The following is a 17,970-nucleotide window of genomic DNA, read 5'->3' as shown; positions in this document are numbered from 1 at the left end:
GACTGTTGGTTTTTAGGAGGTTACCCTCCAACAGTGACTGGAATTCAGTGGCAAACAACACAGTTTATGCATTTTACTCTTTATTTCTTTGGGGATCCCACAACTTTAAATATGTTCATCCATAAATAATGACACAAAGTATTTTAACTGAAAAATAAGTGCACACTTTCATGTTTTCACAACTATGGAATGTCACATGGACTATTAAGAGCATTTACATCTTTATATCACACTGCACAGGACCATCAAACTATTGTATCTCTATATGTAAGAATATTTACAAGAACAGCATAATAATTGGAAATGCAAAAACAATAACTGAGCAATGACTACATATAATGCATTTCTCCAAGCACAATTAGATCTTTTGTTATTGAGAGTGCAACTCAAAATTTGTAACTTCACATATTTTGTATTGATTTGACCCTCACTAACTGAAAAGCCTGTAAGTGCAAAATACCTAATACACTGTACATTGTAACTGAATTGTATTTTCTTTTGTTCTTTTGAAACATTCCTTGTTTCTAGCGGCGTAGCCAGATCCAAGAGTTGACCACCCAGAGAGCAACAGTGATGGAGTACATGATCATTTCACGCTTCGCTCGCTCTTTATTTTCGTGCTCCAATAGCTGCAGTCTTCGGTTCAGCTTGATGATCTGTTTAGTAAAGCGAAACACAAGATAAATGGTCATTTTATATCCAGTGAATCAAGAAAAGATAATATCTGAGGAGTGAGATACAACCTGCCGTCGCAATGATGCAGCATCTGTTAAGACGGCATCATCAGGTGTGTTCTCCAAACTAGCATCAAGAGTCAAAAGAGCTGTCTGACTACAAGAAAAAACAAATAACAGTTGAGCATCATTTCATTTGTCTTTTTACAAAAATTACCCCTCTGTGACAGTTTCAATGTGCAATAGCAAATGTGCAGGACCTTTATAGTGCTGATAGCTAAATCCATACTGGTGTCATCCCTGGAATTAGCATAGTCTCAAATGCATTCATTATTTTCTGTGGCAAAAATTTTTGGAGAGACGACAAACTTATTGGAGTTAAGAGATACAGTGTCAAGAAAAAGTATGTGAACTAGATATTCTACAGGATAATGTCAGGGTGGATGTGCGCCAGCTGAAGCTCAGTAGAAGTTAGGTGATGCAGCAGGACAATGACCCTAAACATCGAAGTAAATATACCATAGCATGACTATATCATAGAAAGAAAATCCACCTTTTGGAGTTGCCCAGTCAGAGCCCAGACGTTAACCAAATCGAGATGCTGTGGAATGACCTCAAGAGAGCCGTTTACACTAGACATCCTCAGAATATGGCTGAGCTGAAACATTTCTGTAAGGAAGAATGGTCCAAAATCCTTCTGAACATTGTGTAGGTCTAATCCACAGCTACCGGAAACCCTTGGTTGAGGTTATTGCTGCAAAAGGAGGATCGACCAGTTATTAATCCAATGGTTCACTTACTTTTTCCACAGCACTGTGAATGTTTAATAGGATGTGTTCAATAAAGACATGAAAGATTATGATTGTTTGTGTGTTGTTAGCTTAAGCACATTGTGTTTGTCTATACTTGTGACTTTGATGATTTCAAAGGGTTCAAATACTTTTTCTTGCCACTGTATACTGGTATTTATGCTTGCTTCGAAAGCACATATTCTTAAGAGATACATTGGTATTGAACTACAGTTTTTCAACAGCCTTAAAAGAGCAACTCATGATGTTTAGAATAACTAAAATATCTCTAAAATAGTTCGGTCGACTTTACATCCTCGACAAACGCCGCATAATTCACTGGACAACCATTTTGATCCTTACGACCAAAAATTCAAAATTAACTTTTAAGGTATGACTATGTGTAATTTATGTTGTAGAATAAAATAGGAAAGTCTCTTCAAGCAATGTTAACCACAGACCTGTTTAACCAAAGACCGCTTTTTAAACCCATTTGAAATTCCAGAGGGAATCCATGGATTTAAAATGTGAATTCTCTTGCAGGATTTCAGACTACAAACTGACCAACTCTATATAAAAAAGTTATATTTAAATAACTTAATCAGGCTGCATTTCAGGTTGTTTTACCTTTCTCATGTAACTGTACTTCAAGATTTTGCCTCTTCATGTGTTTACTTAAAACAGATGCATCATGAAGAAAGAGCTCACCTACGGTGACTTTCATCCAGCACCTCCAAGACCTGTTGGTAGGCTCTCCGAGTCGTGTCCTTAATGTAGGTGAGTACACCACTGGCACTGTTAAGGTTCTCAGAGTCCTCTGGGCTGATGAGAGGAGGACAGGCACGGAGAGAAACACGGGATGGAGATGAGCTTGTGCTGACAGAGAAAGACGTGTGTGAAGTTTTAATCATATTGACTTGTAATGCATTTATACCTACCTGCACACAGCCATCACAGGCATGGCACCATTGGACAAAACGTACATATACCAACAAATAGTTACAACACAATAAAGGTTCCCAAATTAGAAATTACTGACCACTTAGCTGTGTGTGCAGCTTGAGTAAAAAACATATCAATCATAATTAAAGGTGCTGTAAGTGATTTTTTAATAGAAAGGTATGCAAAAAATCTTCCTACTACCTGAAAGATATTAATGAAATAAGTGCCCTGAGATATCTCACCGGTCTCAGTGACAACTCTAGACTGTAAACAACAAACAAAAATGTGTCCGCGGACAATGCCGCTTTCGACCTGTCAATCATTTAGTGCGTTCTCATAGTATTGTAGTTGCAGCAAATTATTGAGGCATAATGAATTTTTATGCTATGTTGTTCATAACAGTTGTCAGTTGAGGGCACTATTTTACAACTGTTGTTTAACAACCGTTTCTGCTCTCAGTAAAACTCATTTTGGTATCTTTGGATTACAGGGTTTTAGAAAGAGGGGGCGTGGCTAATCCAATGGCTCAGTCTGGTGGAAGTAGAACAGCTGAAATCGCTTACAGCACCTTTAAGATCATAAAACCATATAGTGAAGCGCAACTTAAATTTTCATCCAATCAGGTAATAGTTGCTTAAAGCATCTTATGTAAATGTAAAAAACAAACATTAGAAAGCCACATCCAAATATATGCAAGTAAAGAGAAATCCTTTAATGCAACCACATATGTTACTACATTTAAAGTTAAATAATACCCAATTAGAGGTCCAAACTGATTTTAAGACTACAAAATAATGGTCAAGTGCACTCCAACACATACTGTATATCCACTACTACAGAGAACGGACATCTGAGTTGGCTGCGTCTTATGTGCCCTCACGTTCAGAGCACATGAATGACAAAGCAAAGTCGTATTTACCAGTGGGAAACTCGGAATTCGAGATAATAGGGGTGTAACTATCCATCGATCTGGATCGTTAACAGGGCTGCGAGCTCCGGTGACAGGATAGCGTGCGGCTAACTAGCATGATTATATTGGGCTTCCCACTGTTTCATTGCGCATGCAACACATTTGAATTCTACATGAATATTTTCTATTTTAAAGTGCTTATAATAGAGCAATTCAACCAATTCAAATGGCTAAACAGCCATGATATTCTGAACAGTGCTGACGAGGGAAAGTGAAAACACCTGCCCTGCACCAACATCGAAATCGTATCAAGGCAGACTTTGAGGTATCGGAAAAAATCAGATTGCTGGCTAAGAGAATCGATATAAGATCGTATCTTGATGAAACTTTCTATTTCTTTTCGTTCCAGACCGCCAGAGGCAATACTGAAAGCACTAGTGGAAAACTCTTGCACTTTGACCGAGAATCGAATTAGAAATGTGTCACCCCTTGATGAATGACGTGTCTTTAGCTATAAAAACACCTGAAAACATCAGCTCGATATCTTCTTCATTCTTTCTTGATGGAATCGATTATGACAATATTTTGTGCAATTCGTTTTTGAAGAGTGCTTTAGCTGATATCTGCAAACTGTTTTGTCACTGTGTTTACGGATTGGATAACAAGCGGTTTTCTCCATGAAGTGCCACTAGCGACTGGGAAGTGTGGTTTATGAGCGGTTTTCTCTGAGATTCGCTGCTCATGATCAGGAAGCGCTGTTTACGAGCATTTTCTCCGGGAAGCACCCGCGAGAAGGTCTCGCGCTTCTAAAATGTTTCAAACTTCTGGTTGCCTGTAAGTTTGCATATCTTTGTAAACGCATACACTCTGAAGCCCTGGTTTCCTAGGTTTAATGAGTGCAGGATCATCGTTTGTTTCTCACTTTAAAACAGCCACCAAATCAGCACCAACCCGCATGTTTTGGTGGCACAAGGGGGACCTACACAATATTAGACAGGTGGTTTTAATGTTGTGGTTGACCGGTGTATAAACGTTCTGTAGTTGACTGCAGTGTTTCTCACTCTACTCCATTTTCAGACGGTGCTCAGGGACAAACATGTCTTGGTGCACACGGACAACGTGGCAACATTTTTTTACATCAATCATCAGGGAGGCACAAGGTCACGGAGCGCACTTCAAGTAGCTCAAAATCTGCTGATATGGGCTCAAGCAAACCTTCTTTCCATCTGAGTGGTTTACCTGCCTGGTCGACTCAACCATGCCGCGGACACTCTCTCACGCAGCAGGGTGTTACAGGGATGATATAGCTGGCTTATGGGACTTCAGTAATCGATGTGTTAGCAGACAGTCAGACAACTCACTGCCCTCGTTGGTTCTCTCTGACGGACAAGCCAGGATCACTGGGCCTGGATGCACTGGCTCACGATTGGCCGGACATAATGTTGTATGCTTTCCCTTCATTACCACTGATTTGGAGAACCCTGTGCCGCATGCGACTGTGGCCACCGTATGCTGTTAGTTGCTCCTCAATGGCCTGCAAGGCAATGGTTTCAGACCCTCCTGTCATTGTTAGCAGGGCCACCTTGTCCTCTACCCAGCAGATTGGAGTTGGATTTGGAGAGGAGAGTTTGGCATCCTCACCCAGACCGGTTGAAATTGTAGGTGTGGCCACTGGGTCAACCGGGCCTCTCTTGGAGTGTTCACAGGGGGCCAGGGACACTGTTTTGAATGCTCATGCAGCATCTACACGAAAATTGTATGCTAGTAATTGGAAGGTGTTCTGTGACTGGTGCACCGACCATGCTGCTGATCCACTACACTGTTCTGTAGGACGGATTTTTGATTTTTTGCAAGATCTTTTGGAGCTTGGACAATCTGCGTCTACACTCAAGGTGATGGACTCTGATGTTAAATAGATGTCTTTGAAGACTGCAGTCCTCTTGGACATTACAACAGCGAAGCATGTGAGTGAGCTCCACGCATTATCAGTGAGCGCTCCATGTTTGCGCTGGGGGCCTGATTTTAATAATGCTTCATTGTGGCCCAATCCAGCATTTTTACCCAAGAAATTGTCTCCACAATTTATGAATCAGCCCATTGTGTTGGCTGATGCATCACAAGGGGATTCCTTGTGACTGCGTAGGTATTCGTCTCCCACTAATGCTTTCAGTACTGCCGGTCTGAAACGAAAGGAAATAGAACGCTGGTTACATATGTAGCTGAGGTTCTATGACTGAGTGGAAGACCGCCAGAGTCTCTGGTCACTCAGAATTTGTGAGAATGATCTAGAGATCGAGCTGACGTGTTCAGAGGTTTTTATAGCTAAAGACACGTCATGCGTCATAGGGTGCCAACTTTCTAATTCAATTCTCGGTCAAAGCACAAAAGTTTTCCACTAGTGCTTTCAGTATTGCCTCTGGTGGTCTTCCACACAGTCACAGAACCACAGTTACATACGTAACCAGCGATTTACACCCCTACTAGATAATATCTGAGCTGCCGAATTGTGATGTTGGAAGGGGCGTGTCGTCATGAAAGATAATGGAAAGCAGTGGTATTGTAAAGTTTTATCAATTTCAGTGCTTTTTTACAATAGTATTTGTTTGTTTTATATGACAATCAAGTAATGACTCATCCTTCACGGTTTGTTTTAATTTATTAAAATAAAATAAATTAAGAATTTGTTGGCTATCATGCATTAATAAATAATATAGGTCCTGTAACATTGATGCAGGTGTATTCAGTTATGCCTATTCACTGGTCAAACAGAAAAATACGTTTTAACCGTTGTTTATTATGTATTTGTTTAAGTTTGGTTTACTCCATATTTTGTTTCTCAATTGAATATGTGAAATGTCATAATAGAGCGCAACAGTCTGATTCTGGAAGTAAAAATGCTATTAATTTTTTCCATAGACGAATTGATTTTCAATGATACCGTGAGCTCTGAGGTTGGTTATAAAAGGTATATGCCTTTGTTGAAGCCATTAGTCCACGTTATTTCAACTACATTTTTAAAACAGTGGAATTCCTGGTGAAGAACTACACTACCCATGGTCCAGCAGAGACAGATCCACCAATCAGAAAACTGCAGCCAAAAAAGCCCACCAAACATGTCCAGCAGCAACCGCCCACTTTCATGACGCACTGTGAATGCTGCAATCGAGTCGGTCTCTCTACACCCTCAAACTACAAATATATTTGTATATATCCGAATATTTTGCAGTAAACTTAAAATATATTGTTTCTATACTTACAATCAACAACCTAAAATAAAATGTTTTATATATTTCCATAGTTTTTTATTCGATTATGTCATGCACAGTGCTTCATGGGATTGTAGTTTATGCCCTCTTGAAAGACGGTAAGTACACAGTCTTGTACTTTTGTATTTTTGTCAGATATTCAAATACTTTTTTGCTTTAAATCAAAGTCTATAATGCTGTGATGCACCTCGGAGCTGGTTGGTTTGGTTCATGGCTTAGAACTCTTTAATGAAGAATTTTATGAAAACCCTATGGAAAATGAATGGGAAAAATACTTCAGAAACCCAGACGGCTGGAAAAGTGGGTGAACACTGTTGCGCTCTATAACACATGCCAGGCTTGGAGGTAGGAGCTTCCAATGTCCACCTGAAGGCAGCACTACACACAAACAGATGTCAAAGATAGCAAGCAGGGGGAGAACACAGGTAGAGGACTGACAATAAGAGAGAGTGTGTGTATACTCACATATCATGTTTGTTTATTTGCCCATTGCGGCGCATCGTAGAGTTCTCGCTCCTACAGCGCTCCCGCCGTGACCTCATGTGTGATCGCATCTGTGAAAAGAGGGAAAACAGCTCTTATTCCTATTGATTTAACAGGCACATTATTTTGTCTCACAGTTTTAGGTTTAATACAAGTACAGCTGCCATTAACATCACTTAGAAGTAACAAGAAAAGAGACTGGACACATTTTATGCTAGTAACTGAAGCTTATTCGAAGTCTTTCTAAAAAATTGTTAGTCTGGTGCAACTTTACTAACAGTCAAGTGCATTTAATCAGCAAAGTACTAGTAAAGAATGTAAATAATCTTTTCTTCACTTGTCTGATTCATTACCTCTTCTCTTGGCTGGGTAGTGGAGTTGGCTGCTGGCTCTGGCTCTAGTAAGCCTAGAAGTTGATCGTTTAGGGTAAGAACTCGTGGTGGAGTCTTTAGTTCAACAGTCTCTATTGGCGTGGACTGAATCAGGTCCAGATCTCTAGGTCTGCCAAAGCAAGCATCATTGCTATCTCCTTGATTCATTACAACAGAGGCATATGTTAGCTGCTGGTCAATGTAAAAACCTTTAAATGAGAGAGAGCTTGTTAGCATTCATATACTTCAAAAAGCCATAACTTCACATAATACCTGCAACCACAATTCTCTCTGGCACATGCATCATGGTACTATGGGATGCTGCCAGAAAGGAATCATGAGGTTCATGTGATGAACTGGGGCCAATTTTGAGCCTCTCCGGGATCCTCATCTGTTGACTAATGCCCTCTGTATATTCTAGCTCATAATGGATGCAGTTTATCTCTGCCATATCGGCAGAGGGGAAGAAGTCACCCTCACTCATTTACCTGTAGACAAGCACAGAAAATCTCATTACAGTCAAAAGAGCTGCATGTCTCTTCCTTCTCACAATGTTTAGCTCTAGATAACACACACACAAAGAGACTGTAAAGATGCAATGGCAAGCAAAGGAGGGAAGAATTGGTATTGAAATTGTAGTGGAAAAGTGTATTGGGCACACAACCATAATAAACACATAGTGATTAGGGTGAATTCAATGCGACCCAGTTATAAAATTACAGTGCATGAATACCATTCAGTCTTTTAATTATTCTTGCATGTTGCAATTAAGTTACACAAAATAAGCTTTCTGTTATCTACATTAACTGTATAGAAATTCCTGTATATAAAACCTTAAACGATTAAATCAAATTAAACGTATTATGCCAAATAGGTTTCTAATATAAATGAAGCAGACATCACCTCACACAGCTACTGTATGTGCATGTCAAAAATCAAATAAAATCAGCTGAGAGAAAACCATGTAAACAGCGGTTATGAAAACCTCTTTGATATTTTATAAAATACAAACTGGTTAAAAATTATGTAAGCTTCAGGCTTCAGGGGGTGTCCTAATAAGCAGCAGTAGTATTGCGGACTTTGGTGAAAACATGCTTGCCTTTTGACACCTCCATTACTATCACAACATCATATGTTGTTTACATTTCAGACAGATTAATGCGTGCCATTTATCGTACAAGTAATACTGAAAAGCAATGCAGCCATCTTGGATATTTACCCGTTTGCTTTCGCTGTCTGCCTCAGAGTATAAATGTTTTCATTTAACCACGGTTAGTCCCTTTGGTGACATAAAAATGATGCGCTCTGCTTGCTGACAACTGCCTGGCTAATTTACTTGGTCACTAATTTAAACAATTTTATGTTTGTAGGTGATCATAGACATATGTATTTATTTGTATGATATTGTGCACACATACTTATTGATACATATTTAATAAGACTATCTGATTTCTTTAGTTTAATAACGTTTATCTACTAGCAATCACTAGACTAATCCACTTCCGGTTTGCATTTTTACGAACTATGAGCACGTTTCGAATCCTACTATAGTGAAAGAAAACACTTCAGCAAGATTACGACATGCCTTCGCCATAGTATGATATCGTGACGGACAAAATACACAGCCCTTTTAAGTCTATTGCTTATAATTACGATAATTTCCACAATTTAAATTTAGGAATAAAAAATTCGTTGTTTAAAAACTTTATTTAGAAAACGTAATCTTTAAATCAAAATGGGAGAAAAACACCTTGTAATATTTATTTTTTTTGTGGTTCCTGGGTAGTAAGTGTTATTTCCTAATTGCTAATGCCTCAAAAGTATAGAAAATGGCTATTATTACCCACAAACTTTGCTTTTGTGACCAGGACAGTGATATTTTGAAATGAACCTATTTTCCAGAACATTCCAGATAGATTCAGTGCTGAGTAAACTTGGAGTAACTTCTAGAACATTCTAGAACTTTCCAGTAATATAAATAGTAGTATAAATACAGGGGCTTTAAGCCCACCAGTTCAGTTTAGTTCCAGCTGCCTAAGTGGATACATATCTGCATTTTCTGAGATGGCATCAAGAGGCTGCAAGCATCAGGCAGACGCATTTTGCCATGTCTGCGGCCAATTTATCAAGACAAGAGCGATAAAGTACTCAGTGAAAGCATTTACTAAGATGTGTGAGGCCTACAAGGCATATTTCGGCATGCCTGTCAGGGATCAAGACAAACCCTGGGCACCTCATTTCACCTGCGAGCACTGCAAAAAAAAAAAAAAAAAAAAACTCTGGAAGGTAAGATGGAAAATTGTTGCTCAGAATTTTATGTTATAAAATGTGTTCATTTTTAAAATTGTAAAATATTTTAATGTTAATGTTTTACAGTTTTCAATGTTATTAAAAAAATATATCATATATGAAAAATGTTGCGAGAATCTCTTACACATTAGTCATGGATGAAATAAATTTATTTTTGTAGGATGGTACAGAGGGGAAAAGAGAGCCATGAAGTTCGATATCCCAAGAATTTTGCAGGAACCCACTGACCACTCAAGCAACTGCTACTTCTGCATGGTGGACCCTTCCAAACTTCGGACTGGCAAGCATGCACCTGCTATCATGTATCCGGACCTTCCTTCATCCATCGTCCCAGTGCCACGCTGCCATGAGCTCCCCGTACCCACTCCTCTGGAGAGAGAGCAGCCATCTTTAGAAGAGAGCAGCAAGTCAGAGTGTGAGGAAGACGTTGTAGATCCAGATGACAGATTCAGAGGTGGAGCTGAGGAGAGAAACCCATACTACCCCAACCAAAAAGACCTCAACGACTTGATTAGAGTCTCACCAAGTCCAGTGCCGAGCTTTTGACATCTAGGCTCAAGCAGTGGAACTTGTTGGATGAAAGTGTGCAAGTCGCAGATCAGAGGAAGCGTCACCAACCTTTTATCAGCTTCTTCACCCGTCAACATCCTGCTTCTGCCACAATGTGACCAGTCTGTTCGAGGCAATCGGAATCGCCTGTAACCAGAATGAGTGGCGCCTCTACATTGACAGCTTATCCAGGAGCCTCAAAGCCATGCTGCTCCATAATGGTAACAAGTACCCGTCTCTTCCCCTGACTCACTCGGTGCACCTCAAAGAGGATTACAACAGCATCAAGACCTTGCTGGACGCCTTGAAGTATGATGAGTACATTTGGGGGCTGATTCGTGAAAGTGATTTACAGTAGAATTGTAAATCTCGAAAAAGTACTCACTTCTTAATCTTTTGTAGTCATTTTTGTATTACTTTAGTATAAATACAAGTTCATTTGGATTCATATGTTTTTTCTGACTTTATGTGAATGAAAAGACACAAATTCGCCCGTTTTCTCATTGGAAATAGGTACATTTCAAAATCACTGTCCTGGTCACAAAAGCAAAGTTTGTGGGTAATAATAGCCATTTTCTATACTTTTCTACACTTTTCAGGCATAAGCGTTTAGGAAATAACACTTACTACCCAGGAACAAAAATTGTGTTACATAGTGAAATCAACGGAACAGTCCCTCGTGTGGCGAAAATATATACGTCACCCGTTGTTAGAATTAAGTTTACTAAGGTTATCGTTTAGGGGTAAAAAATAATGAATGAAAAAAGAATATTTTTAAACAGAAAAAGGCAATATTTTGTCATGACGTCAACCTTTACTCCCAAGTCTTGTACAATGTTCGCCTAACACAGGGTCCTCGGTTCGAAACCGGGCGGGAACACATTGTCTATTTAATTTCTCTGACATAGGCTATACATAAATATTGATGAATAACATGGAAAAACATAACAAAAGTCAACCTCCTTGTCCCTTAACTTTCCCCATTCATTGTCTGTGGTACTTCTGAACACTACAGATGTAATATATTTTGCACCACACACAGACCTTTTGGCGCTGTTGTGAGTTTCCTGCATTGCCCCTCCAGGTTTAAAGTAATGAGAGAGCTCGGAAATATAGTATCCGTAATCCAAGTTCACATTAAGAATGTTTGTACATAGCTGTGAACTTATATCGCTCGCGTCCTACGAAAAAAAAAAAAAAAAAAAAAAAAAAAACTCGAAAGGGAGGATCACACAAACAACTGATTGTTTTGTAATATATTTGTTGTTGTGATGTATCACAATAGCATTTCAGCATTGCACATAATCAAGTTCTTCAATAAATTAGTTTAATTTGCTCTAATAAATTTGCGTTTATGATCTCTTCATACTTGGTTTCCGAGTGTGGTCTACTAATATGAGCAGATTTCTATGCGTTTCCACCGTCAGATATGAAATAGCGACGAACAGCCTGTAAATTGGCGTTGCTGTAAGCTTCATGGAGATACACTTTGTGTAATATTTTAAAATGTTAAAATAGACATAGGAAAACTGCGCTGTTTTTTTATTTAGGTAAATGTGGCTAAACTGGGCCGTGTTTGTGGCCAAATCTGACTAAATTTAATATTTTTTGCTTAATTATATGATATTATATTACATTATATTACATTCGACGCACCATGAATCCAACACAAGTGGATTCAGCAGCTTCTGAATTCTCCATGGCAACCTTGGCAAATTTTTTGTTGATGGGTAGGAGCTCGGTACATAGCAAAGTCTTGATTGCAAAATCGGTCAAAAGACGATCTTTTTTGAAAATGGGAGTAAAAGGAGATTTATCAGTGTGTGTAAATACAGAAACACAATACTCACTTTGAAGAGTGTTAATAAAAATGTGCCCTTGTTTGACAGCTTTATTTATCCTCACTTTCTCATGAGCTCTAGGCCTTACACTACACTTCTAGCAGTTCTGGTTTTTTTTTTTTTTTTTTTTACTTTTGACTGCTCTTACTTCTACAGGTGGAGACACAAAGAGCTGTTTTCGGAGTGCCCCTGATCAACCTGAGGCAGAGGGGACAGATATGTCAGGGGCTTCCTCTAGCTCATCCACATAGTGAAGTTTTTGGAGCTGCATGGTAAGTGTGTTTGACAGTGTATGTGAATAATCACTTGAAATGTATGCAGACATTGTGTATATTTGTAACATTTGTGTTTTTGTGGGTTTGTGTTTAGGGTTGTCTCAGAGTGGGCTGTTCATGGTTAGTAGCTTAGTGAAGCACTGTCAAGCGCTGAGGAAAGACTGGAGAGTTCCTCCACACTTGTGAGGATGTTCCTACTGTGGCATCCTTACTCAGACCTTTCCTCAGGGAATTGCCCAATGTCCTGATTGCAGACACTCACAGGACACAGCTTTTAAAAGTATTTATGGGTATGTGCAGGGTTGGGGAGTAACGGAATACATGTAACGGGATTACGTATTTAAAATACAAAATATTAGTAACTGTATTCCACTACAGTTACAATTTAAATCATTAATAATCAGAATACAGTTACATTCAAAAAGTACTTTGATTACTGAAGAGATTACTTTGCATTTTATTGTCATTTGTTTCATTTCATATTTAGTCCTTTCAGATGGAAAACATTTATACATATAAATGATGCGATCCAAAGTGCATTTGAACAGCGGTGAAACACTTTCTTATGATGTGTTACATTCATACGAGCAGACAGAGAAGTACGTTTGAAGTAAGTTTGGAGCAGAAGAAATAGAAATAATCCTTGTGTAAATTGTCAGATTTACGCTAAGCTAAAATGCTATTTCTAGCCATTTTACATGCACGTTACCAGGCACGATCATATTTTTTTATCAAGAAAATTTATGTTGGATCATAATTTCTTTTTTTTGTAGTAAGACCTTTGTTATTAGGGCAAAAATCATATTCTAGATGATAATTTTTGTATTGTTTTCCTGTAAAAATATCTAAAAATCCTTAAAACAAGATCATTTAGATTAATCTTGTTTTAGAAACAACACTGCATAAGTTATTTAGGTTTTTCAGAGAATGTATTTTTAACATGTGTATTTTGTCTTACTGTTCTGGCAGAGTTTTTATAGTCAAAACAAGTGAAAAAATCTACCAGTGCTGAAGAAGTAATCCAAAGTATTTAGAATACATTACTGACCTTGAGTAATCTAATGGAATACATTACAAATTACATTTTACAGCATGTATTCTGTAATCTGTAGTGCAATACATTTCAAAAGTAACCCTCCCAACCCTGGGTATGTGTACATACACACTCACAAACTCAAATCTATTCACTTTATTGTCACACTACTGTGCAATGCACAGTGGTGATTGTAAATTTATACAGTTTTATACAGATTTATCAAATCTGACCAAATATATTTGAATTCTTTGTTTTATCCAGCAGATTCCAATGAGGGACAATTGAACCAGGCTGTGAAGAGAACCCTGGGCAGTCTTCCTGAAGAGAAGTTTAACATTCTGTTCTACCTAATGTATTTCCTGAGTTGGGTGCCAGCCAGCTGTCATTTAAATCTAATGACCTCGAAAAACGTTTGGGCCCAGCATCTTTCAGTGAGTGTTTCGTGTGTGTATTCTGCTGATACAACTTGTACTTCAGAGCCATTTAACTTAGGTTCAAATAAGATCATAATCCCTCATGTTCTGTTGAGATTTACTTTGCTTTATTTCTTTTTTAATAACTCGCAGACCAGTCTGCTGTAATTGAAAGAAATGGAAGATGGGTGCATGGTGTATTGACTAAGGTGATGTATGTTTATTACCTGTGTGTGCAGTGTTCCTGTCGGCCCCACCATGATGGAGGAACAGGTGTTGTGTAACAATTTCACACCAGCCCCCAGGTCTGCCAGTGTCTCTTACCAGCCCCAGGACCTGCCTGTGTCTCTAACCATCTGCAGTGCCAGCCAGTGTCTCTCACCAGACTCAAAGGGCCTGTCAGTAACTTTAACTAGCCCCAGTGTCTGTCAGTGTCTCTCACCAGCCCAAAGCACTTGCCAGTGTCTCTCACCAGGCCCAAGGCCTGCCAGTGCCTCTTATCTGCCCCAGGATCTGCCAAGGTCTCTCTCTCCAAGCCCAAGGGCCTGTAAGTGTCTCACATGAACCAATGGCCTGTCATTGTCTCTCACCAGACTCAATAAGCATTTGGCTTCAGCCAAAATGCCTGTCAGTGTCTTTCACTAGCCCCAGGGCCTGCCAGTGTCTTTAACCAGCCCGAGAGCCTGCCTGTGTCTCTCACCAGCCTCAGCACTTACCAGTGCCTCTTACCCGCCCCAGGGCCTGCCAATGTCTCTCTCCAGCTCCAGTCCTTCCCAGTGTATCTCTCCAGCCCCAGGGCCTGCACATGTCTCTTACAGCCCCAAAGGGCCTACCAGTGTCTCTCACCAGCCCTAATGCCTGTGAGTGTCTTTCACAAGCCCCAGGGTCTGTCAGTGTCACTTACCAGCCTAAATCAGTGTTTGCCTTTAATCATAATGCCTGATAGTGTCTCTCATCAGCCCTAAAAGGACCGGAAGTGTCTCTCACCAGCCCCAGGGCCTGCCAGTGTCTCTCCCCAGTCCTAGGGCCTGCCAGTGTCTCTCCCCAGTCCTAGGGCCTGCCAGTGTCACAAACCCCATAGGGCAAACAGTGTCTCTCACCAGCCTCAATTAGCATTTATCTTTAACCAAAATGCCTGCCAGTGTCTTTCACAAGCCCAAGGGTCTTTCAGTGTCTCTCACCAGCCTAATTCAGTGTTTGTCTTCAACAACAATGCATGGGAGTGTTTCTCAACAGCCCCAAAAGGCCTGGGAGTGTCTCTCACCAAACACAGGGCCTCCCAGCACCTCTCAACTGCCCCAAGAACTTTTGTTGCCTGTCACCAGCCCAAGGGCCTGCCAGTGTGTCTCTCTAGCCTCACTGCCTGCCAGCTGTCTCTCACCAGCCTGCCAAAGTGTCTTTCACCGGCCCCAAAGCCTGCAACTGTCTTTCATGAGCCACATGGCATACCAGTGTTTCTCACCAGCCTAAATCATAGTTTATCTTCAACCACAATGCCTTCTAGGGTCTCTCACCAGCCCCATGGCTTGCGAATGTCTCTTACCAGTTCCAGGGCCTGCCAGTGTCTTTCACAAACTCCATGGCCTGTCACTGTCTCTCACCAGATTCGATGAGCATTTGTCTTTAGCCAAAAAACCTGCCAGTGTCTCTTACCAGCCCACAAGGGCCTGTTAGTGTCTCTCTCTAGCCCCAGAGCCTGCTAGTGTCTCTGACCAGCTCCAGAGCCTGCTAGTGTCTCTGACCAGCCCCAGAGACTGCCAGTGTCTCTGACCAGCCCCACGGCTTGCCAGTTGTCTCTCACCAGCCTCTGGGCCTGCCAATGTCTCTTATAAGCCCCAATGCCTGCCAGTGTATCTTGCAGCCCAAGGGCCTGCCAGTGCCTCTCATCATCCCCAAAGGACCTGCTAATGTTTTTCATCTGCCTCAATCTCTGCCAGTGTTTCTCACCAGCCCCAGAGCCTGCCAGTTGTCTCAAACTTGCCTCAGGGCCTGCTAGTGTTTCTCACCAGTCCTAAAGCCTACAAGTGTCATACAATTTTGGACAGCCAACAATTTGTGTAACCAGTCCCTGGGCCTACCAGTGTCTCACACAAGCCCCAGTCAGCATTTGTCTATACCTACTATGCATACCACTGTCTCTCATCAACCTTAAAAGGCCTGGAAATGTCTCTCACCAGCCCCAGGGCCTGCCAGTGCCTCTCACCTGCTCCATGACCTGCCAGTTGTCTCTCACCAGCCCCAGGGCCTGCCAGTGCCTCTCACCTGCTCCATGACCTGCCAGTTGTCTCTCACAAGCCCCAGGGCCTGCCAGTGTCACAAACCCCATAGCCTACCAATGTCTATCACCAGCTTAAATTAGCATTTGTCTTTAGCCAAAATGACTGCCAGTGCCTCTTGTTATCCCCAGGGCCTGCCAGTGTCTCTCACCAGCTACACGGCTTGCCAGCTGTCTCTCACAAGCCCCAGGGCCTGCCAGTGTCTCTCACAAGCCCCAAGGCCTGCCAGAATCTCTGACCAGTCCCAGGGCCCACCTGTGTCTTTCATGAACCCCATGGCCAGCTAGTGTTTTTCACCAGCCTCAATTAGCATTTTTATTTTGCTAAAATGCCTGCCACTGTCCCTCATCAGCCCCAAAATGCCTCTCAGTGTCTCTCACCAGCCCCAGGGCCTGCCAGTGTCTTTCACCAGCCCCAGGTCCTGCCACTGTCCCTCATCAGCCCCAAAATGCCTCTCAGTGTCTCTCACCAGCCCCAGGTCCTGCCAGTGTCTCTCACCAGCCCCAGGTCCTGCCAGTGTCTCTCACCAGCCCCAGGTCCTGCCAGTGTCTCTCACCAGCCCCAGGTCCTGCCAGTGTCTCTCACCAGCCCCAGGTCCTGCCAGTGTCTCTCACCACTCCCAGGGCCTACTAGTGTTTCTCACCAGCCCCAGAGCCAGCCAGTGTCTTTCACCAACACCACTTGTTGCCAGTTATCTCTCACCAGCCCCAAGGGCTGCCAGTGTCTCTCACCCGCCCCACTGCCTGCCAGTTGTCTCACACTAGCCTCAGGGCCTGCCAGTGTTTCTCACCAGCTCTAAAGCCTACAAGTGTCTCTGACCAGCCCCTGGACCTACCGGTGTCTCTCACTAGCCCCAGGTTCTGACAGTGTCTCACAAAAGCCTCAGTCAGCATTTGTCTTCAGCCACAATGCCTGTCAGTGTCTCTCACTAGCTCCAGGTCGTATCAATGTCTATCCCCAGCCCCAAAAGCCTGCCAGAACTTCTCAACAGCCTCATAGACTGGCAGTGAATTTCACCAGGGCCTGCCAGTTTTTCTCACCAGCTCCAATGTCTGCCAGTGTATTAAAATACCCTGCAATCACATACTGAATTGTTATAATGTGTAGTATTTTAATCACATGATTTTGTTATTAGGACATGTCCATTTAAAGGAATACTCCACTGATATACAAAAAGGAAATTAATTTTTACATAAAAATTACAAAAATATAATTTAAGATAAAAATAATAACAATATGAGTGCAGTTTTATAGTTCCTGAATGAAAAATTATTCACCAAACAAGTTGATATTAACAGTGGTACAGAGAGTCTATCCTACCTCTCAGGATATGCTTGAAAAAACTTATAACAAAATCATATTCTGGTGAAAGTGCATCCTGATATACAGTATATTTCTGCTGACAGGATGTGCTACCTATGTAGCAGAGTTAAATATATTTTCCTGAGAAAGAAGCACATTTTGTCAAATTAAAGTTCCAGTAGGTATTCCTTTGCCAGTAGGTCACATACTGTATTCAGAGTGCTGAGAATAAAGACTGTTTAGAACAGGCGTCTTCCTCTGCTGAAACTCTTGGAAGTCTAAAAACTCACTATTTTGACATCATGTACATTGACTCTACAAAAACAAAGGTCTTTTAAAATTCCTTGTTGGATGCGCATAAAATTTCGGACAGACAACAATTTGTGTAACCTGCCTATTTAATGCACACACAACAGGCATGGTAGTAATTATGGAATTCCATGCCTAGCACTAACCTTCCCTGATATACTAAGTCAGGAGATGTACAGAATTCATGAGAGCTGCCATTCATCTTGTATAAGATGGGTGGATGAA

At 41.1% G+C, this 17,970-nt stretch overlaps 1 protein-coding gene across 2 annotated transcripts; it reads right to left on the bottom strand.

Moving 5' to 3' along the window:
- Positions 1-73: 73 nt before the first annotated feature.
- Positions 74-8,938, bottom strand: LOC127442811 (mitochondrial fission factor homolog A-like). 2 transcript variants are annotated; one of them, XM_051701017.1, is made up of 7 exons: positions 8,654-8,938; positions 7,708-7,922; positions 7,417-7,592; positions 7,046-7,134; positions 2,171-2,338; positions 744-831; positions 74-656 (listed from the first exon to the last, which is right to left on the bottom strand). In XM_051701017.1, exons 2-7 carry the CDS (start codon positions 7,916-7,918, stop codon positions 525-527), a joined length of 864 nt encoding a protein of 287 aa, XP_051556977.1. In that variant the 5' UTR covers positions 7,919-7,922; positions 8,654-8,938; the 3' UTR covers positions 74-524. The 2 variants fall into 2 exon arrangements, with proteins under 2 accessions (XP_051556977.1, XP_051556978.1); XM_051701018.1 differs by having other exon boundaries at positions 2,171-2,284.
- Between the last annotated feature and the right edge of the window lie 9,032 nt (positions 8,939-17,970).

This window comes from Myxocyprinus asiaticus, chromosome 6, assembly GCF_019703515.2.
Source record: "Myxocyprinus asiaticus isolate MX2 ecotype Aquarium Trade chromosome 6, UBuf_Myxa_2, whole genome shotgun sequence".
In the NCBI taxonomy this organism is placed as follows: domain Eukaryota; kingdom Metazoa; phylum Chordata; class Actinopteri; order Cypriniformes; family Catostomidae; genus Myxocyprinus; species Myxocyprinus asiaticus.
This window is presented reverse-complemented; position numbering and strand designations above follow the sequence as displayed.

What these genes read in the sequence shown, in the direction of transcription:
- LOC127442811 (XM_051701017.1), bottom strand. Translation starts at nt 7,918, where the DNA reads ATGAGTGAGGGTGACTTCTTCCCCTCTGCCGATATGGCAGAGATAAAC. An exon ending in AGAGAGAATTGTGGTTGCAG is followed by an intron (nt 7,593 to 7,707) that starts GTATTATGTGAA and finishes TAATGAATCAAG; the next exon opens with GAGATAGCAATGATGCTTGC. An exon ending in CTGCATCATTGCGACGGCAG is followed by an intron (nt 657 to 743) that starts GTTGTATCTCAC and finishes TTTACTAAACAG; the next exon opens with ATCATCAAGCTGAACCGAAG.